At 41.4% G+C, this 23044-nt stretch overlaps 1 protein-coding gene across 3 annotated transcripts in view; it reads left to right on the top strand.

The window, feature by feature from the left end:
- The window catches only part of MXD4 (MAX dimerization protein 4), a 39026-nt gene extending 17863 nt beyond the window's left edge, over positions 1-21163 (top strand). For all 3 annotated transcript variants that reach the window (XM_058024172.1, XM_058024173.1, XM_058024174.1), the window contains exons 4-6: positions 13559-13673; positions 16737-16896; positions 18322-21163. In XM_058024172.1, the coding sequence (XP_057880155.1) occupies positions 13559-13673; positions 16737-16896; positions 18322-18470 (424 nt within the window). In that variant the 3' untranslated portion in view covers positions 18471-21163. The remainder of the gene's footprint in view (positions 1-13558; positions 13674-16736; positions 16897-18321) is intronic.
- Positions 21164-23044: the final 1881 nt, after the last annotated feature.

The following is a 23044-nucleotide window of genomic DNA, read 5'->3' on the forward strand; positions in this document are numbered from 1 at the left end:
GATAGAGTGCTGTCTTTTGAGATGGAAATACATATGCTGAGCTATTTTCACATCCTTCTAGGTTCTAGGTTAGAGCAGAGTGACAGGACTTGTCAGAGGATGTCAATTGGCTAATATTATTGTTTAATGCTAGTTTATGTTACACAAGCTTTTTTCTACACAAATTAGTGTGACTAATTTTGTAGCACATGGAGATTGGCGCAGCCGACACAGCAGAGGTGTGGGCTGGGATGTATGTACATGAGGTCATGTTGCAATGCTTCTGACTTGAAAAACTAATAACTCTGGTTGCAGGCTACATGCCCTACATGAAGAAAGCCTTTATTAGGTTCTACCTTATTGCAACAAAGCAGATTTGTGTAACAGTCAAAGACTGCATCTGGAGGTGGCAAAACGCCTGTAAAAGGCTGGAGTTGTAGTGGTGAGTCCTCTTCTCCCAGCTGCCTCCTTGGGATTGATGCCTAACAGATTTATCTGCTTTTCTTTCCTTGATGGTTCAGTTTGGGTAACTAAATGAAGATACAAGGTGCTAAATAAGGGGCCTGCCTGGCATGTAATTGCTGCCAGGACTCAGCAGCTCCTATTGAAGTTAGGAATACCAGCAGTGTTTGCAAATACCAGCTGCACAGACACTCTGTGTCTTACATAGCACATTAGCTGGTATTTACAAAACATAAAGGTAGCAAACCCTGTAATTCCCCAAGAAAGCTGACTTAATCCCGATTGGTAAGTGCTGTTGTGTTGACTGCTGCAATGAACAACATGGGTGGAGCAAATAATTTCTGCTAGGGAAATTTGGGAGCTTGTTGTGTGTGTTTGCTAGAAGCAGTTATTGGGTGTAGGTGCTAAGAGGTGTTTTAAATAGACTGTTGGGTGTCTTGGTTCCCACTGCCTGACTTTACATACTCACATGGCAAGTGAGTCCAAACTTCTGGCGCTCCCTTCCATTGCCAGATAACCTCAGGACACTGCACTTAAGAAATCTGAGCTGAGTTTTGCAGGGAAGAAAGAAGGAGGGAGAGTTTTGAAAGGTGTTGCATACCTTATCATCCCCAGATGGACCATTTTCAGACTCTGCTCAACTGCACCTTATCTGGCTCAGGACAACTAGTTTTATACTGTTCAATGGAAAGGGAAATTGGTTGGACATTAAATTATAAACAAGGCACTACTGGTGTTGTGGCAAGCTGTATCTAAACTTGGAGGCAGGACTGTCAGATATCTGCAAGTCTCCACTGTCCCTTGATGCCAGATTTTTTCTTTTTTTGTTTGTGGGGGTGGTGGCAGAAATAGGTTTATTCAGCTTTTAATTCACCTGAAAGTAAAAGTACCCATTGCAGCCTTGGAAGTGACCATCTTTAATTATAGTCAGTGCATTTAATCCCTCCCCTAAATTTGTTTATACATACACTTCACTGTCTTCCATTCACCTCTAATTACAAGGTTTAAATGAGGGAGTTGGAGACATACAGCAAGACATTTGGGGACATGTATTCTTAATTACTTCAGTGTGATTTCTTTTCTTCTCTCCTTTGTTGTTCTCACTTGGGGTCTGAACCAGCCTGGCCTTCAGCTGGCTGGAACAGGCACCCTGCTGTTGTCCCAGGGCACCTCAGCTGTCTCACTGGAACACGTCTCAAGTATCTGCTCTTGTTGGTAAAAGCAACGCCCACCACTTCCTTGCCCAATGAAGTCAATTCACTTGTGCATGCTCAAGCTGCCATCATTAGCTGCTCCCTCTAAGATGGCCGCGAGGCTTTGGTAGGTGCATGTGCCGAGGAAGTAATAGCAGAAGCAAAAATGAAAGTAACACATAGCACTAAATATCTCTTTCTGATAGTTTCCTGATCAGAGCTTAAAACTTCCTACCACTGTGAAGGAGCAAGTAATTGTTTAGGTGCTGAACTGGAGACAGAGTTGCCTTAGCTCTGATGAGGTTTTAGAACTGGTGTAAATTGCTGTTGTTTCTTTTGGTGCCTTGTGCATGTGGAACGTGGAGTCCCTACAGCATTTGTCAGGCTGCTTGAACTGGATACTTGATATTTGGATACTGAGGTTCAATAGACAATAAAATCACAGACACAGGTACCCAGTATTGCAAATATTAATGCTTCACACTCATTTAAGTTGATGCAGGAAAAGGCTGCTTAATTCTGGCTGTCTGCTATCCCTAGGCCTTGTGCTCAGTGTGTGGCAGCAATGCATGTTTTTAATTTAGCTAAAATAATTCAACTTGACTTGCCTCTCCTTTAATTTGGCATCATACAGTGGTATTAAAAAAAAAACAAACTTGAACACATTTCTCCCCTCATTTGACACACGTACAAAATAACTAGGTCTATAGGGTTTAGGTTTAAAATAGGTTTAAAATTAGGCAGAAAAAGCTCACTAGGCCCAGTAGTGTGCTCTCTTGGCTTAGTGCTGTGCTGCAGCTCAACTTCTCTAGGCTTATTTAAGCATTGTAGTCTCCCCCACACTTTTTTTTTAAGATCCTTCCTGTTGGCAGCTGTCCTGAGACACGATGTTCTTGCTTAGCATTTTGATGTGGGGAAACAGTCTGATAATTAAAGCCGGTTTCAAGCCATGAGCTGATTTGTGAGCAGTGACTTGCTCTGGGGTGTTGTCAGTCGATAAATGTGTAGCTCATGTGCACAGAGCTGAGCTGCACCTTGGTCCTGGAGCCCCACGTGAGAGGGACATGCAGCTCCCAGGAGCCACTTCTTGGGGAGGCAGACTGCATCCTCTCCAGCCACCTGGTGGTGAATGGTTAATTTGTGAAAAATCATCACTGTCATCCTGTTCCCCTCTGCGTGTAAACCCAGTGCAAACCTGTTGTTGTTACACAGCTTTTCCTTGTTTAAATTAATGTAATTCTCTTTAACCCACTCTCTGCGGTCCTTGACAAATTCCTTCCAAGAGTACTGCGAAAGGTGGCAAAAGCCAACACACCTGTTGCAGGTCTGCAGACTCACACCATGGCTTTGGATGTGCTGTGCAAATTTGCTTTATGGTGCTCCACTGCCAGGGAGGGCCAGAGTTTTACTGCTGCACGTCCTGACCCACTGCAGGGGCTCTGTGGACAGCGTGTGAGTACGTGTGTGCCTCCATGTCACGTCAAGTGGGAATTACAACTGCTTGATCCTGTAATGGCATGATCTCGTGGCAGCACTTGCCTTATCTAATTGGGTCTGACACTATTCTGAGGTAGCAGACAAACTTGAGTCTCCCTGCAGTGTAATCTAAGAAACTTGAGTGCCAGTAAGACAGATGGGTTTGAGAGGTCTAATTTAGGAGGACTACTAAATTGTAATGAGCACATTTTAATGTGCAAAACAAATGGGTGGCTGGCTGAAAGAAGTATTAAATAAGTTTATTAAAAGCGTGGCTGACTAGTTTTTTGTGGACTCTGTTTTCAGTACGTATGATGGTATTTCCATCATTCATGTATTTCTCTACAAGGCACTGTTGTTCATCTGCCTGGATTAAGTAGGTACTGTGTGATGCTGAGCTCATGGTACCAGGTGACACTTCCCTCACTATTGCTTAAAAGTGTTAGAGAGGTAAATGTTAAAGACAATCAGTAGATAACAGGGCTAAAAATAGAAGACACCTGAAAAAGAAATTCCTTTTCTATAGCTCTAAGAATTGTTCCTATTTGTCTGACATTGACTTTGAAGGTTTAAAATACAGAAAACTGTTCTTTATAGATGAGCACAACCTAAAGGCTGATATGCTGAAATATAAGTTGGAATCTCCTTTTTTCCCCTTTTTTTGCAGAAGAAAAGAAATCCATACAAGGGCAAAAACATAGTGCAGTGGGTTTCAGCTGTTTGCATAATGTTTGATTTCTGTTGCCTCAGATTCTTGCAAGGTCAGAGATTTATTGCCTATGGTCAAAGGATGTAGAATCTCATACATGTAAATTTATGATGGATACCATCCAGGAAAGACAAATTATATCCAGCTGCCATTACTTTTGCTTGTGATGCTTTTGAGAATCCCTGTATAGCTTGTAAATTCCTGTTGACATTTCCCATGAAGTACATCTCAGATTTCTGTGTGTTGCTGTTAGTTATTGCCGAGACACAAGAACAATGAAAGGCATTTAAACCTTTCATGGCTGCTCTTCAGATAAGAGCAGCTTAAGACAGTGGGATGGCTGAAGCATGGGGAAAGCTGTGAGGAAAAACCTGCCTGCAGGGATGAGTCTGGAAAAAAACAAGGAGAAGAGATGAGAGTGGTCAGATGATGGTCCTGCAGCTCTTAGTGCTGCAGGGGCAAAGGCTCTGGTTCCCCAGTGGGTAAAACAGATACCAGTGAGAGCTGCTGGTGTTCCCCCTGTGCTGGAGTCCTTGCTGAGGTGCTCCTGCCTGTGCTTGCCTTGCCCAAGGGCTCCTCTGAGCCCCTCCTGGCTGCTGGCTGGGCCTGGGGGCGGTGCGGGGACGTGGGTGAGCGTGCACCGTCGTGTGACACATCCCTGTCACACCTCGCACGCCTCAGACAGCTCCTGCTCACTTTGCAGGCACAGGAACTCCAGTGGGAGAAGGTTGAGGAGCAGTGCAGCAAGAGGCACTAACTGTGCCACAGGGCTTTTGTTTCTTCTGGTGGCCAAAGTCAGGTGTGACTGTGGGGCATGCATCATCTGCGTGCTTCTGCTGCTGGGTAGGTTCCTGAAGGGACAGCACGTGGGCACTCTGGCAGGCCACCAGCTGCTGAGGCTCTGGTCAGGTCTCTGGTCCTGGTGTTGTCCACGTTGCTTTGCAGGGTCATTCCAGCCCAAAGCAAGCCTTGGGAGCTGCTGTCATTTGCCCTTCTTAGCTGATGTTCCCGGGTTATGGCCGCACATGGGTGACCGCAGCTCACCTTCTGGTGGGAACCAGAGCACTAAGTGCATCAAAGTCTCCTTGTGGGAATTTTGAGAGATGAGATGTTGATGTAGCCCAGTGCTTGTAACTTAGGACAGGCAATTGTCACTGCATTCAGCAAGGAGCTACTGGAGCGACAGGTAATGGTGGGAGAGACAGGAGGCAACATGGGCAGCATGGTCTGCCAGATATTCCCTCTTTTAGGAGTCAGCAGCTTCCCTCTCACAGACCAGCTACTAGTCACCTGTTCCCAGCTTGCATTCCAGCTAGCTTTCTGTTAACTGGCCAAAAATGCATCCATTTGTGGCGCTGCAGATGCTTCCATTAACTTATGTGTACTGAAAGATGTAGGAGTAAGTTCTGGTTCCAGGTATATGTTCTAAAATGTGAACAAGTGGCATCTTTTGGAAGGTGAAAAGGTAAAGGTCAAGTGTGGAATCTGGACTCAGCTAGCGGGCTGAGGTGGCACTAAGGGAAAGTAAATAAAATGCACTGTAACTGCTGAAATGTGCATTTAGATATAGTGTAAAAGAACCAAAATATTTTTCAGAGTGATAAAATGTGCAAAACATGGAAATCACAGGCTGTGTTAACAGGCAGCAGAGGTTTTCTCTATTTCCTTAGCATTGGGAACAGCACCAGACATTGCTGAGCAGTATTCATGTGAAAACTTGCAGATGAGTCCAGAGCAGCACTGACTCTCTGAAAGCTTGTGATGCTAAGAGGCACTTGCAGCAGTTGTTATCCCCTGTTTGGACACTTCCAAGGTGGCTGCTTTCAGTTCAGCAGAGCAGATGCACACAAGTATTCAGCATGCTGGAAATGCATATTGAGGATGAATACAGTTAATACCACAGTAAATAAGGCAGGTGGTTTCAGGGTTGTTGCATTTAATTCATTAACAATCACTGCAATTAGGCACTCACTGCTCTTCCTCCCTGTTAGTGTGGGCTTTACTGCAGAATTTAGTTGCAGAGGCCCTATAAGATGTTAGACACAGACAAAAAATGCCTTGGATGAATCTTCACCAGTGGGCAAACTTCAGGCATTTGTTTTTACCGTGAAAAAGACCCTCAGCTTCCTGGTGTTTGGTTTATCTGTCCTTGGACAATAAAAAGCCAAGAGGTTTGCTGTAAGAGCAAGACTGCATTTTCTGGGTTTGGCTCAAAGGCACTCGGCTGTGAGCAAGCTTTTCACACATCTCGGAGCAATCTGCACACTGGGTGCCTTGCTATGGTACAGTGCTTTAATACTAAGAGGTTTTCTTTCCTTTTCACTAGAGCATATTTGTTGTGTAGTTGAAATAGATTGTGCAGCTCAAGTGTGAGCTAGAGCATCCTCAAGAAAAAAAAGAAGTATTTGAGGTATCCTTTGTAGAGAATAAAGTATTAAAAGTGTTTCTGAGTGAAATAAATATGAAAGAAACAGGAATTTTTATTGCAGTGGAGGGCTGTTATCTTCTATTATGTTTAATATTTTGCTGGAGATATGCTAAATACTGTCTGAATCATTAATAAATAGGTTTCTTTAGAACCATTTATCTGATTGAATTTCTGTGATTTCGTAAGCTGGAAGCTTATAAATAATCTCTTTAAATGCCTTTGTAAACAAATGTGTTTTAATTAGTACAGAGTCATCTTTGGTAGCTTACAAAAAGTCTTGTAGAGATGTAAATATGTAATTCCTGACACTTTAATAAAAGTGTTAGCTTCAAGAGGAGCGAGGCAAGTATGTTTAAGTACCAGCTTCCACTAAGCAGAGTTGGGTATATAATTACATGATTACCAACACTGCATATGTGGCCATGATATCCAGAGCTACACAAAATAATATGAATATATTAAATTTTCAGTACCATTAAAACAATTTGCAGCAAAATTCTGTCTCCACTTTAGATGTGACTGTGCACAGAATAAAAAGAGCTGCAGCCCTTAAAATATGTTGCCTTGTTGTGTCAAGCTCCAGTAAGAAGGGATTGAAGCTGGTATCAGAGGACTTGCAGAGTTTCTTGCCCTCGTTCTACCTTGGTGGCAGGTGAACCCTGAAGTCACACTAGGGAGGTTTTTACTGCTACATTTCTGCATTTTTTAAAAACTTTGAAATAATGATGTTTATGAGTAATGATGCTGTCAGTGTTCATCCTGACCCAGTGCATGTCACAAAGTATCCTGAGCTTCCCTTTGCTGATTCTGTCTAAAACTTGAGTGTTCCCTGTATGCAGGTATTTGCATTTCATAAATAAATCTGTGAAGAGTCTTCCTGTAAAAACATGGCTGCCTTACAATTGCTGGTAGCTCACTTCTGTATTTTATGCTGAATTTCATGTCTGGCAGGGAGATAAATTCACCTTGCTTTAAGGAGGGAACACAACCATTAGTTCACTGCTGGTGTCTCTGACCCAAAGTTGTGGGCTCGGGCCAGACTGTTTTGGTTCATAGTGTGTCTGGATAACATTTGACTCCAGAAGTGAATTTTTGGTGCAGAGATTCTTCTCTGACTTTACCCTATGCACATGTTTAAGCCAGATTACACAGTCCTTATGCAACAATGAAAAATTTAGTAACTGCTCTATATTTAAACCTTTGTGTATTAACTTCATTGCACAGCACCAGGATAGGTTTGAATGTGGAAAAAAAAGTGAAACATTAGAGAAGGAAATTGAAATGCTTAGGTAACTCTGTCCAGTTTGTAATAATGTGTCTTCTACATTAACTTCAAATATGTTTCTAGTCTTTGAAGTTGGGGTTTAGTTTTATTAAGTTTGTACTGAATTTGCTTTGTGATAGGGCATGATGCTGTCTGGTTTTTGGACCAAAATGGTTAATGTCAGAAATGACAGATTTTTAATTTTTACATCTATTTCGAATCTATTGCTTATTCTCACTGGTGTGGCTTGTAGTGATTGCATTGCTTGAGTTTGATCCCTTTGAGAGTATGTCAACCTCCTGTACACAGAGCCAGTTTAGTGGAGTAAAATTGAGAAGTCTGAAACACAGACACATGTTCAGTCACACAAGTGTTTGTTCAGTCACATAAGTGTTTTTAGCACTAAGATACCCTACAGAAAGCACAGTTAGGGCCTGCTTGTGAGGTCAGTATTGTTTCATGCCTGCTTCAGTGGTGCACTGTGGTGAGAGGTATGACGGGCTATGCATGTGGAAGCAACATCATGTCTAACCCTGCCAACTGCTGCAGCCAGCATGAAGGGAAAATCAGGGCATGCAGTGTGGAATTACAGACATTTAGTGGCTTTTTGGCCATTTCCTAACCTTCCAGATCCTTCCTGCATCAGCTGGAGATGCTGCATGTCTAAGATGCCACTATGGCCAGGACAGCTCCATTGGCAGACTGGGCAATCTGCTAGTAGCAGGGAGCAGGTGTGGACCAGACAGAACTGTTCTGGGATTCCCACAGACTGCTGATAGAATTGTTCCCTCCTTTCTACAGCCAGCTCTGGGTCAGCAGAGAGTGGGTACATGGAAGAGCCATTCCTGTGCTCCGTGGGGGCGGTGGAGTGAGACCTGGAGGATGTGCAAGGTGAACACTTGTCATGAATTTGACTTCTCTGTAGTGAGCTTTATGCTCTTGTTCAGAAACAGATGAGCATGGTCCATCTGACACTTTCAGCAAGTGACCTCTGGCAGTCAGGAACACAATGCCAGCACTGGGAACTGTTTATCTTTGGATGCAGCTTCCAGGAAATGCCCACCCCGTGCTACCCACCACAAACACATGGAGGGCTGTTGGAAGCTTGTCTGCAGGGAGTGCCCAGCTGGGGTGGCAGGATGGACAGGCACACATTTCACAGGAACTCAGTAATGTCACCCTTGGTCATGAGTGTCTGTGGCCATTTAATGTCACTGGGGCTTGGCTGAGGCGTGCCATGCTGGGGACTGAGCAGCTCATTTGGGATATGCACCTTGCCTTTGCAGCTGGCTTTGTGCAGCTCACTGGCCTCTAAATAAAGCCTGTAGATTTATACTTGAATGGTTTAGGAAACACACCTTTGCTGCTGTCAAAAAACTGTGCAACTGATGCTTGAACAGCTATCTGCTGTCTGATGGCTGCAGGCCATTTGTCTGTGCTGTGCTGGACCTGACAAAGCCCTGGAGAGCCCCTGTGGAAAGGCTGCAGTGGATCAGATCACTACCAGCAGTCTGTCAGGCAGAGTGGCACAGGTTCAGGCCACACAGCTGGGGATGTTTTGCTGGTACATGAATAGGAGCAATCTTGTGAGTCAGATGCTCAAGGGTTACAGGCAATTTTGGATTTACATGTTCATAGACATGGATATGTGTCTGTGAATGTTTATTGCTCTGTCTGGGTAAATCTTTAAGAATCTCCAAGGACTGCCTTTCTGGGCAACCTATTCTGGTTGTTCACCACTGCCCCAATAAAAAATTTGTTTCCCACTGTCCACCCTGAACCTCTGAATCCACAGCCATTGCCTTTGTTGTATTATTTAGCCCTACAGAGAAGTATTTTGTTCCCATTGCAACCGTCTGTCAAGTAGTTGTAGGAATTTCTTTGAGTTGTTGCAGTTTCCTTGGAATGAAGATTATCCAGGGTGAACAATGGACTTTTTTGTTTCTTTTTTTTTTTCTGCATCTTAGTATTCCATTTCTTGGTGTACTGCTTAGATTTCCATCTGGGATCTCAGATATGCAGCAAAGCTTATTGACTATTATTTAATAGACTCATTTAACACAATTATGAAATTGATTAGGGTCAAAGATCTTAATATGTCTTTGTATGGCAGCCCTTTCTTTGAGAAGTAGTGAACCTGCCTTTTCACAGCCAAACACTTGAGCAAACTGGAGTCTCCAAGGATAGAGTCAGTGAGTGGTCTTCCTGTGATGGTCTTCTGGTGGATGTCCTTATTCTGTAGGAAAAGTCTTACTACCCCTTTTTGCTGCTTTGTCCCTCCATGCTGTGGAGCTCCAGGGTTCATTCTGTCATGGGCTCTGAAAGCCCTGCCTCTACTGCCCATCATGGCTTAAGTGGATTCAATACCAGTTTAGGGCAGTTCCCAAAGGGTAGCCTTTGGGTCAGCTGTCAGCAGGTGGCTTTGTCCTTTATGTGAATGTGAGGGACCACCAGACAGCTGCTGGACATGGCCCCTGCCCTGGAATGCTGAGCAGCCTGGGCTTATCAAGCACTAGAAGAGCTGTAAAGCAGACTCAGAGGACCCTGCTGTGAACCTGCTTATGGGGAAACACTGGAGTTGAACACCTGAAACCCCTTTATCATCTGGCACAAAGGACAATGTGGTAAATCAGACTGGGCACCCATGCACCTCTCCATATGTGAGGCTACACCCAAAACAGAGAGCCACAGGCTTGATTTGGATTTTGGATGGCATTTTTTAGATCCCTGCCTTCCCAGATGAAATCAGTATCAGTGATGGGGTGGGGGATATTTCTGTGCATCCACCTGAAGTGAGGAAATTGCCCTTTTCTGTCAGCTCTGCTGTCCAGGCAGATACCACACTGGTGTTGGAAGCTGGAACAGAGCATAATGACCCAACTTCAGCCATGTTTCATGCACAGACACTGTCACCCTGTTGCTCTGTCACCAGGCTGCTTTTTTTTTTTTTCTTTCTTTTTTTTTTGTTATTATTTTAGGTGGAATTTAAGGCGTGAGCTGCAAAACACAAAGCAGCTCTGGCTGTGATCACCTCTGTGAGTGCCTTTCCCTCCTCCTGTGGTCACAGGCAGCTGAGGAAAAGCAAAAGCTGTCAGGTCCCTGCAGAAAAAGAGAGAAATTAGTGCTGGCAGAGTCTGTACGAGACAACTTATCTGCTGTGAAGTTTGAGTCCCTTGTTCCTGCTGGTGTGATCTGTTAATGTAACATGCCTGAAATGTTTTCTTACATTCTTACAGTTTTTTCTAAGATGTGCAAGATGAAAAACGTGGGGATATTTACTCCAGTAACAGAGGAGTTGTGGTGGGCTGGTTTTCTTTTTGTACATTCACAATCTATGCCATCGATTATAATATACAAATTAGTCACATAAACATGTCTGCATTTAGGTAAAGGTCTATGTAAAGCTTATGCTTTCAAATCTGTAATGGATTCATAGGTGTTGAGTAATTAGATGAAAGAAAAAGTCCTTTTAAGAAAAAAAAGGTGAAGTTAGAGGAGGTCTTTCAGCAAGTGTGTTTATTACATTTACTACTATCAGTATCAGCTGGTAGTACTGGAAAAGCCTTAAAGCAGTTTTGTTAATATTCAGCCCCTTTAATTCTTCTCACTGGTCACTTAAAAATTCTCTTCTTAGATTCAGTCCCATGTTCTTCCTGTCACTTCTGTAAAGTCCTGCTCTACTGGGCTGGCAGGTAACATTCAAGAGTTTGTGCTTTACAAAGGCACACGGCCATGCCCCTGAACCTTGGTGATATTTCTGTGAACTCCCCAGTTGATGGCAAGGAAGTGCACTAAAGCCTTGCTTTCTTCTCCCTGTGGTAAGCAGACTTTCCTCAAATAGCAGGAGGCAGATAAGTTCACTATGTAGTCTGGTTTCATTAATGTTTTCCAGAATTAATAGTAAGTAAATCTCAGATCAACAGTTCTGTATATTCCTTATCAGACTTCTAATTGCTCCAAGTATATTGCTCATTCTATTTCTAGGTGTTTACCTCTCTATTTACTATTTGGTACCATTCTTCTCCTCTTCCTTCCCATATGCTCCTTCATCTTCAGTCCCCACTTTCTTGGCATCAGTCTAAGTACAGTTGCATCCAGGTTGGGCTAAGTGAAACAGGCTCATGTTGAGAGGCCATTTAGAAAACAAGAAGATTATTTGAATTGAGTCCCTGACACAAGTTTTTGTAATTAAAATGCAACTACCCCAGGTAGTTGCTAGAGATTACAGACACAGAAATAAAAATTTGCCTGGTTAAGATTTTCGGTATAAATATCAGTAGTCCCTAATCTGAGTATTTCAGTATTTTAAAGATTGATATTCCAGTTTAAAGTAGCAGCCTCAGGGGATCTGATTGGGCTCTTTTTGTGAATGCTTCAGCTAATCTTTGTTGGTGTTGTTTAAATAAAAGCATTTTGATGCTTAAGTTTAGAACCTTGTATTTAAAAACAAACCCCAGACCTAAAGTCTGTCGTCAGTTTTCTCTGATGAATCAGATTTTTACCAAAAATCCTTTTTCCCTAAGTGGCTTGAAGAAAAAATTTAAAATTTTATGGAAATGCTTTGTGGTTTCTTAGCTAGTACACTGCTGATTTATAGGCAGAGAGAACTACATGTGTGACTATGTAGTCATTGCTGTTCGGTGTTAATTCTGTTTTGCTTTGCATTTTATCAACGTCAATTCTCAGGTTGTTTTCACATTGCACTAATCATTCCAATTACAAATGTTTAATTTGTCATTTGGTGCATATTAAACCCTGCTGAAGAGTGTTTGGGCCCCAGAGTGTTTGTCCATTTCAAACATTGATGCTGGACTGTGATTCTGAGCTCATTGTTCAAAAAAAGTTCATTCTTGACCAGAAGTGTTGAATTCCCTGCAGTGTTTGTTTCCTTCATGCAGCATCGAGCAAATTTGAAAAAGATGATTATTCACCTCACTCTTGGGATCTGCTTCAGTTCCTCTCATGGCTGTGAAGGCAATGCCAGCTCCAGGTCATGGCTTTGCTCAGCCTGTAACAGGCTGGCAGAAAGGAGGATAGCAGTTATTCATGGAAGCACTTCCACAGCCATTTCTCATTGCAGAACTGTGTGGATTCCTGTTCAAGGGGTGTGAATTAAAACCAGGAGAGATTTTCTTTAGGATGTAACTGCAGAAACACACTCCCATGCAGTTCTTTGCTTGGCCACTGCCTTGTTTTGGATAGGTCAAGCAACTCTTCCTTGGACTGTTGTATCACCAGCTGCTTTCTAGTTTGGAAAATATTTGTAGAAACAGTATTTTGTTCATCCTCTTTTTACTGATAGATATGGCAATAGTGCAGGAGAGATTGTTGAGAGCAGCAGTAGTGATACTTGCAAGGGAGTAACAGAGAAAGCAGGACCCTGTTGTTGAGGAATATGGCTGGAAGTCTCTCTTCTTGTGTGTTTATAATAAACACAGTGCAGTGAGAAGAAGAACTGTCTCCTTCTGAGGGGACTGTGGGTCAGTAGAAGGGAGGAGAAGGGGCATCAGGACTTCCCTGTTAAAATGCATTGATAGACCATGGCTGAAAACAACTCTGAGCTGTGAGGAGCTGCAGGGATGCCCTTGGCTTGCATAGCTGGAGTGTGTCCTATTGCAGCAGGCAGGGATAGGAATGGGGAGAGGGGGATCAGGGTCTGCAGCTGCCCACAGCTCTGTCTATTGCCTGCAGAATTCCCTGCAATGGAGCAAAATCCCAGGTTTTTGGCCCTACCCAGCCACAGGTTGTGTGCAGCCCTGCCTGGATGTCTCAGATCTCTGAGCATACTCCCGTTTGGTTAAGATGGGACTGAGCAGGCTGAGCAAAGTGCTCTGAAACACAGGTATGAGCCTCCTGTGTGAGTGTGCCAAGCAGCATTACTGCATTTCAAGTGACCTTTCAGTCTGAAACTCTGCCAAAGGGAGGGGAAAGGAAGCCACGGCTGACTCGAGCTCTGAGCAGAGATCCTGCAAACAGATGGTGTTTGCATAGAGGAGATTCTGGTCGGGTGCAACTCCACTACAACTCTTGGTTTTTGATGATTGCAGGCGGGCTAAACTCCGGCTATATTTGGAACAGCTAAAACAGCTTGTGCCTCTCGGGCCGGACAGCACCAGACACACCACTCTAAGTCTGTTGAAAAGAGCTAAGATGCATATCAAGGTAAAAACATTCATCCATGTTTTTATTTTTTTCAAGGGAGAATCTTCCAGAATGTGTATCCATAGAGAGGAAACAAATTTTCACACAAAATCCATATCCATATGTCCCATCTTCTGGATTTATTGGCCTTTATTACTTGCAGGGATTTCAGTCACAGTGTCAAAGTTTAGTGGTTTGCAATTTAGCATCTCAGATATATAAAACAGTGGTTTTGTGATTTCTTAGTTGCTAACTAGTGTATTTAATACACTATAATTTAATTTATTTTACACTATAATTTAAAAAAAATATCAAAGCTGTTCTTTAATTAATATATTTATTTTTAAGAACCAAGCAAAGTAGCATTGTACTGAATTTACTAAAATGTAAAAAAGCCAGATCCATTAATGATAAAAAAAATAATGGAATCAAAAATATCATATCTATTAGTGAGCCTTACCCCATCAACATTTTGTTGACCAGGTTCTCATTTAAATGAAACAAAAAATTAAATGAAATCTCCTGTTAGTTGCTGCTCCCCTTGTTACAAGTTTAAAACAAAAAACAGCCTTGAATCTCACCTATGATCCAGCAGCAGTCCAGGTTCTACATTTGCACAAGTAATTCAAAGGAAATTATTTCTCAGGCCTTCTCTCTCCAAAGACACCTTCACTCCCATTTTCACTGTCATTGTTTTCAGGGAACAGGGTTATATGCAGAAATAAGACAAAGAGGTATTCAAATGTAAAAGTTAAAGAACAGGTTTCTGCTGCTGTGTCCAGGACTGTAATTACTCATCTGGCATTTTTTCAGTGTTACAGAGAAACAGGTCAAGAAAAGTGTCAGGCAAAATTGAACACTGCCAGTAATCTTGGAATATTTTGGAGAACATCCTGCTGATGCACAGCTTTAAGATTCACTGCTGTTAAAGAAGTGGATGTGATTCATATGAAGAAATAAAGATTATTCTAAGCAAAACCATTCTTGTGAACAAGTTTACAGAGCTACTTTTTCAGCACTTCTAAGCACATTTACTCCAGCTGGGCAACCCCTGTTTTTACCATTTGAGATTTTGGCCTCTTGTTTATAATTCAGGCTAACATGCATGAAAGGCACTGCATGTGGTTTTTGTCTTGGGCTGCCCCCCTATGATGGGCTTATGCATACAAATTGAAGAAGTGTTTTTACAAGTGGCGAGTGTGCGAGATTAGCCCTGCAGTTACCATTTCAGCTGCTGATAAAAAAAGCTGGGAACAGATTCTTTCCAGATCTCTCTTGCACAGCACCAAGTACTCGTCTTCTGAAAACCCAGACTGAAGTTTAACTTTCTTTTTAAGATTTTAACTGAACCTGCCCAAACTGGGTTGGCATTTAATTGCTCCCCTTTTGTCAGGTCAGCTCCCTCTCCTGCCCTGCCAGAGCTTGCCCGTGCCCAGCTGGCATTTTCAGCACAGTTATTAGTTCTCAACTTTTCACACACACACACACCCCCCCACACACACACACTCACACCCCATATATTGAGATCTGCTCTGAAAGACTAGATGCTTTTGAGTCTCCTGGATATGAATCACTGAGTTCTTTCCTAAAATAGTTGTTAGAGTTTAGGATTGCAGCCAGGAAAATACAGGAAAAGGAAGTCTGATCAATTGGGCACATTTGGTTTGTTGTGTACATGGATGTACCAACCCCTTTTCCTATTATAACATTGTGTATCCGCCTATGATGATTATCTGCAGAGTGTATTGCCTGGGAGGGGGCTTAAAATGTGGTGGAAGAAAGTAGATTTCATTGAGCCAGGAAACTGCCCCATTCAAGGGTGTCAATTATTTTCAAACACTTTTATTTTAGGCTTGCATGGGAACAGCAAGATCTCTGAAAGGGTTTTGCTTGTGTTTTGCTGTGCACTGTCCCAGCCTGCTCTCCTCACAAAACCAAGGCTAGGTTCATTCAGACGGCAGGGAGGAGACTTCAGCAGCTGTATTCAGTCCCTGCACATCTCCTAAATCTCAGTGATCATGTAAACACAGCTCACAGAGAAATCTGCTCACTCTTATGAGTGCTTTTACTGCTACAACCTGTAATTTACTGCATCAGATAGATAATTTTTTTTAATAATAAAAGGTGTTTTGATTTGTGTATCCTTCATGCTTTTAATCCCATCATACTCTTACAATTTTTTCCCAAATTATGCAGTCAGTTTTTTTAAATGGCTAGCAGTGATTTGGAGAAGGGCTCAGTTCAAGTACAAAAAGGTACTTTATTCCTGTTACTGTATTTGGACCAACAGTGCAGCACATTTTATCGGGTGTGAAGCATTCTTTTTATTTGCAAAATTAATACCTGCTTTTATTCTGTCAGAGGGGAGATTTTAGGTAGATATGTGAAGGATCCTTTCACAGGCTGTTTGCCGAGAAATTCTGAATTAATACCACTGACTTTGTAGATATCACAGAATTATCATACTTGCTCTGGAGAAGTTCAAGGAAAAAAAAGAGCAAGAATAAAGAGAGTTGTTAGTAAATTCCTCCTTCTATATATAATTAATGCTGCTTATTGTTAATGAAGCATTTTAAATGCTAAAATTTTCCATGGCCTACGGTAGGAGGGAGAACATTCAGAGGCTCACGATGGTTTCTTTATGGTGATAGGTGGAGTAAGAGACTCATCTAAAGATGCATTATGTTCTCACTGAAACCTGAGCTGTGCTCGAGTTATCAAAGATCATGCTGGTTTCGCTGATAAAATGATTTAAATATTCCCCACAACCAAGGCAACAATAATTTGGTCTTAGCCAGGGAATGTCAGCTAGTGGCAAGAGAGTCTCTGAGGGTTTTTTTTTTAAATTATAATTATTTTTCCCCTGTAACCATATATCTTACCGTGAAACAAATTCAGTCTGCTAAAATTGTACTGACCTCTACAGAATGCTAACAAAAAAATCGAAATTTTAGATTTAACTTTATATTAATTAATTAAAATACTTAAATTGCTTTGAAATTACTATTTATGAGAAGACCTTAAGTTACTTATGCTTTGGCATGGGTACAGACTGCCAGCTCACTGTGTTTCTCTCCCTTTAAGAAATTGGAAGAACAGGACCGAAAAGCTCTGAATATTAAAGAACAATTACAGCGGGAGCACCGCTACCTCAAGCGCAGGCTGGAGCAGCTCTCCGTGCAGGGCATGGAGCGAATCCGCACTGACAGCATGGGATCAACAATATCCACTGACTCTGAACAAGGTAACTCAGCCAGCCCTTCCCACAGGGCCTGCAGCAGCACGGGGGAAAAGGGAAGTAGGGAAACAAGGAAATGTCATTTGGAACCAAAATCAAGCTTTCAGCAAAACCCAGACAAAATTATAACATCATGTGATTTGAAGAGTAAAAAATTAAGGCATCTTTTTCACATTCTTTGAAATTATTTTTTTTCCTAATCAGTTTTGAAGCTGTTAATATTGTGTGTATTTTTAAAGCTATTTTTCCTGCATGTATTTTTGGCAGTTTTTTTAATAGTTACCATTTAATGTTTTGAATTTTTACTGTAATTATTGGTAAAGCTGGCATAATATTTTCTCATGGAAAAAAAATTCTTATTTAGCCTAATTCATTTGTGTGAATAAATTATTTTCACATCATTTATTGTGAATTTTTAAAACATTTTCTGTGCAACGATCACCAAGGGTTCTGTGCATTTGTTTCTCATTTAAGACAGCTTGTCAAGCTGGCTGTTGCCATTTCTTATTTTCCCATTTGGAAGTTTTTCTGGCAGAACAGTGGCTCAGGCTGGCTGTTTCAGGGCCCAGGGGGATTGAGTGGATGGTCTTGGGGCAGTTACCTGGGGACAGGTGGCCACACCATAGGCAGCCAACACCTGCATGGCTGGAATTACCATGGACAGTTCTGCAGTAGGACAGACTCTGAGGGCTGGCTTTTTTCTAAATCAGTGTCAATCTGCAGGTTGGAACACTTCTGGGAAAACATTTGGTATTTATCAAAGTTGCAGGGTGCCCCCATCACGGGAATGATTGGTATCCGATTCTATTGATTTAGGAGGTTGAACAATTGCTTTATTAAAACTATACTATATTACATTACAATTATATTAAAGAGAGATACTATGCTATGCTATGCTATACTATACTATACTATACTATACTATACTATACTATACTATACTATACTATACTTACTACTAATTGAAAAACTCGTGTCTGTCTGCAGACTGACAGTCCACACAGCTTGGACCTGATAGGCTAATTGGCATAAACAATTTCTACCAGAATCTAATTGCTAAATTTCTTTAGGTAAACAATCTTCTTAACACACTCTGTATCTGGAAAACACTAGGAGCAGCAAGCAGAGATAAAAATTGTTTTCCCTCTGCGCATCTCCAGAAAAAAACCTGAGAGAGAGAATTATGTCTATCTGTTCAGAGAATGTGAATGCCACAGGTGTTGATGTCATGGAGTATATTTATGTCGCTGAGGACAGAAGGAATTTTAATTCTCAGGTGGACAAGATGATCCTTTCCTCAGGAATTACTGTGCCAGTTCTTATTTTTTTTATAATTATTGCAACTGAAGTGTGATTCAGGTGTTGATTGACACTGGCCCATGACTAGTCGCTACAACTTTCTGAAAATGTGCCTTCTTATGTTTTCTTTAGAAGTAGACATTGAAGGAATGGAGTTTACTCCAGGTGAAATGGACAGTATTGGAAGTGCCAGTGATGCTGAAGACCACTACAGTTTGCAGAGCGGTTCGAGTGACGGAGGTTACACACATTCCCGCAGACTGAATGCCAGGCTCTCATAGTGCCTGAGTTACCTGCTCAACTCAGGACCATCTGACTGAAGCACTTATATATGAATATTCCAGAGGTGTCAACTGCCACTCTTCCGGGAAACCCCAACCACAATACTCTGACATGGAGGTTTCTTACCCACGGTTCCCTGCACTGTAACCACAATATTAGATATTGTAAATCATGGGTTTGCTGCAGAGAACTGTGGTTAGGTACAGTTGTGACTTAAAGCTAGCTTGATGTAGCCATCCTGCAAATTAAAGGAAATAAATTATGTCGTTCCATTCAAGAAGTATTAAATTCAAACTGTTGGAAGCATGGCGTAAGGGAGTTTGACAGTTTATTTTGATTCTGCAGAAACCATTTTCAAACATGGAAGAATAAATGAAATCTACAATGTGTTAGTGATTCAGAGATACAAAAACCTAAAACTACTTCTTGTGGTATTTTTTCATGAAAAAACCCCAAACCCAAAACATTTTGAATGCTGTATAGTGGGCTCCATAGAGTAAATTCTTTCAGCAGTTGTTGTTTGGGTGAAGCAGGCAGATAAATGTTCAAATCTCAAATGATCTTTAGAAAAGGTCGTATTTACAAGTCACTACTGTACTTCAAAATGGGGGAAAAGCCAGCTCTAATAATGACTTCATGTGGGATGATCTCAACTTTCTTTTGCTTTTTGTATTCAATATCCAACCAGCAGCAAATCATTCTATCCATGTTAACGGGAGCAGTAGAAAGCAACATGGCAGTTTTAACCTGTTACCGTGGAGTGGATGACATTTGAAGCATTTCAGTGGTTTTATGGGTTGTTGTTTTCATTTCTTTCTCTGAAGAATACAGAACTCAAGTGATCCAGTTTGTGATAGTTAATCTTTCCTTGCAAGGAAATGAAATCTCTGTTTGCTTGTATTTTTTTTTCTTCTCTTCTATTTACACATGTCAATACATTCTTATGGAAGGCATGGCTTAAAATTACAGTATTCAGCTAGAAGATAATTAATTTTTTTTCTTTTGCACACTATAATTGCATTTTCTATTCTTAAAAAAGTGCAAAAAAATTAAAATGTATGCTGTAAAACAGCAAAGTTTATTTAGTACTCATCAAGCTGTTCAGAACATATTTACCCAAATTGTAGCAATACTATGAAGATGTATTTTAATACAACTTCTGCTTAGTGAAGTCATTAGAGCTTGGCTTGCCGGGTAAGAAAAAAATGGACCAGTCTTTGCATTATCTGTTTAAAGAAGGTCTTTTAAAAAAATAAAAAAAAAGAAGAAAAAAAAAGAAAAAAAATGAAAAAAAAAAAAAAAGAAAAAAGCTATAAACACTTTTAGGGAAGTGATTTTAGCAAGTGTAGTCTATATTTCCTGTAAGAGATTTTGTATTATATTTTCCTAAATGTTCTCATTTACTTGTATAAGGAGGGGAATGGTACAGACCCAGACCAGAGTCTCAGGGACTCTTCACCTTTGTCATATTGTGCCTTGGTGACCATTTATGTATGCCTCTCCTTCTCATTGTTTAAAGGACAACTAAGCTTTGTTTCAAGACCCTCTGTTCAAATGGTCAGTTGTCCACCTTCTTACGGATGAAGCAGAGAGGTGTATTTATATCTTCACCCTCTCACAACTGATTCAATGTGGCTTTAAGTAAAATCATGAAATTAGGTTTTGGTGCGAGGGTTAATTGTCTTTGTATGAGCCCTCCCTTGGATTCTTCAGCACCCAAATCTATTTTTTGTTAGCTTATAAAGTCAGGGTCTCTGTGAGACCAGCGCTCAGTGGCTTGGGAAACACAAACGTACTGTGTAAGGCTATGGGATGTCCAAGTGTGGTGCCATTTTTAGCATTCAGATACAAGACCTCATGACAGACTGACCATAATGATCAAAAGCAAAGGTTCAGTTGTTCTTTCAACATCTGACATACGTGTCCTTCCTTTGGCTCTTACAACACGGAGTAGAAATATGAATACATTTTGTGGCAGCTTACAGATCCTTGTTTGCACTCTCGCTTACTGCTTGGAACTTGCCAACAAGGAAACGTATACATTTAATTTACATAACCTAATGGATGGCCACCCCTACTTTGGCTCTGGGGAGGGGCCTAAGGTTATCAACTCTGGCAGCTGAATAAGAAAACAATTAACCTTTTCTGTGATGCAGGTTTTGGTATTACATTCTATACACCTTGCATATTACTAAAATCCTCATTGTTGGGGAAAGCACACAGCAATATACTCATTGTGTGTAGCTGACAAGCAGCAGAAATTACTAGCTCCTTTGGTGCATATGTAACTAATTTCCAAATCATGGAAAAAAAAAAAATAAAGAGTTTACTTTAACACACGACTGTTAACAGGAAAAAAAAAAAAGAGGCTAGTATATTGTTGCTGTTCATTTATTATATAATGAACACATTCATGGATTGTAAAGTGTTTCCTTTCATGACAAGCAGCTCTTGCACAGAACCTCCTAATGAAAAGAGATTTGAAACTTACAGAAGGAAAAACGAGACTTTAAATTGAACATTATTGTACCTTAGGTCAACCTGAAATTTTCCTTTTAAAGATGAATGTGCTAACTTAATGAGTTCTTCCACGCTGGGTATCCATGGCTTTGTAGATCTTATATTTTCAATAAAAATTACTCGAATAATCTTGAGTGGAAATAAAAAGGGTTTATTTGTTTTTACTTTTTCAGTTGTTACAGCTGGGAGCTATTAACGCTGGTAAAGAAAAATGACACCATACTGCCTGTGTCATTCTCCCTCAAGCACAGCCCAATTTAAGGTGGAATTTTCAGGCACAGCCCCTGGACAGCAGCAGCCCCGTTAGAGGCACAGCAGATCCTAGGGTCAGGTTTGGGGGCTGGCCTGTCCCCATAGCAGAGCTGCAGGCAGTGGGGCAGTCGGGGCTCTGACATTCTTTTAGGTTCTGCTGCTGAGCAGCCAGTGCAGCACTGCCTGTGGTCACAGCACCTGGGATGCAGTGTTATTTTTATTATTTTTTCTCAGCTGGACACTTGTGTGTGTGCCCAATGGGTCTGCAAGTGTACCTGTGCCCACAGTGGGGCTGCAAAAAGCAAACTGTTTGTGCAGGATGAAATCCTGCCCCCACCCTGGCAGCTCTGCCGTGTTGTGACCGCGCTTTTAGCAGGCGAGGAGGTGCTGCTGCTCAGTTCATCCATTTCCTCTGCAGTTACCACACTGGAAAAGGAGTAGGGACAAGATTACAGGGCTGCTAGGTCTCCTTCTCTGTGAAAGGGGCTCTGGAGAGATGAAGTCATCGCAAAGTTCTTTTTCTGGAGACGCTGAGGTTTGGCCTGTTTCCTGGGGGAGAAGAAAGGAAGGGCTTTCCCTTGCAGCACGCAGGTGTCAGAGGATGCACGCCTCTGCGCTGCTCCGGGATTAGTGCTTCCCCCAGCTCCCTGCCTGCACTCTGGCATCACCACGGGGAGGCACAAAAAAAACCAGCCTCAAATTGTTAGTTCTTTCTGTGCATATTCTCTGCTGCAATTCAGAGGATGAATCCTCCTTCGCATCCATCCTCTCTCTGCCCAGTTTGTACCGTGCCAGGCCCATTGCAGCTGATTTATTTATCTTCTGAATAGAGCAGGTTTGGCAGTAGAAGCTCTGCAACACATTATTAACCAGAGACTGGATCCTGTATTGTCTTCTGCAAAGAACAAACTTGGTTCAGAGTGAGTTTTAGCAGGTTAAAACAGAAATAAAAAAGCCTCCCAAAAATCCATGAGAATGACAGTTTTCCATGTGCTGTTTATAGATGTGTTTCAATCCTAATTTATTAGTATAAGATTTGGAGTTGAAAAAAATGACATAAAATCTAACACATTTAACTTGTTCTAACTTACAGAATTAAGACTGACTTCAATGGTGTTATATTTTTGACATGGATGAGTATGGGTTCAACTATACCACATGCATATAATTATAGACTAGAAAAAAAGTTACTCATTGATCTACAAATAAGTTACAGTGACAAATACCGGTTTTCTGAGCACCTGACTGTGCACTTTGCATAACCCATTTCAGTGGGTGAACTTAAAATACCAAAAGAGGAGAACTGGGCAACAGAAAGAGGTGAAGTTACAAGTGTGGGGTCTGCCGACAAACCTGCTCTGGGTGGGTACTTCTGCTTTTCCTGGAGGTACTTACAGCAGTCTCTCCTCCTGAACAAGTGATTATTTCACCATTTTGCTAACTTTTTGGCAGACTGGCAATTAGTGGTGAAATTTTTCATCCTTGCGGATCAGCCATGTGGAAAGAAACACATTTTTGAAAAGAACCACATCATCACAGCTTTTAATTAAGTAATATTAATTTTATACATTTAATTTTATGATGCTGCTGATAAAGGAATGTCTTCAAAACAAATTACTCTTTCATAAATCTGTTAAATTTGTTTTTTAAAGAGTAGAGGCCATCAGTTGTGTGTGGTATGAGCCAGTAACAGTGCTGATGTTTAATCCTATTTAATCCATTAACTTACACTTTCCAAAATTGATGGAAGAATAATTGAGACCCTTTAGGAACCCTTTAAGGAAGAGCTGTACTCCCTACA

Source organism: Melospiza georgiana, chromosome 5 (genome assembly GCF_028018845.1).
Source record: "Melospiza georgiana isolate bMelGeo1 chromosome 5, bMelGeo1.pri, whole genome shotgun sequence".
NCBI classification, from domain to species: Eukaryota; Metazoa; Chordata; class Aves; order Passeriformes; family Passerellidae; genus Melospiza; species Melospiza georgiana.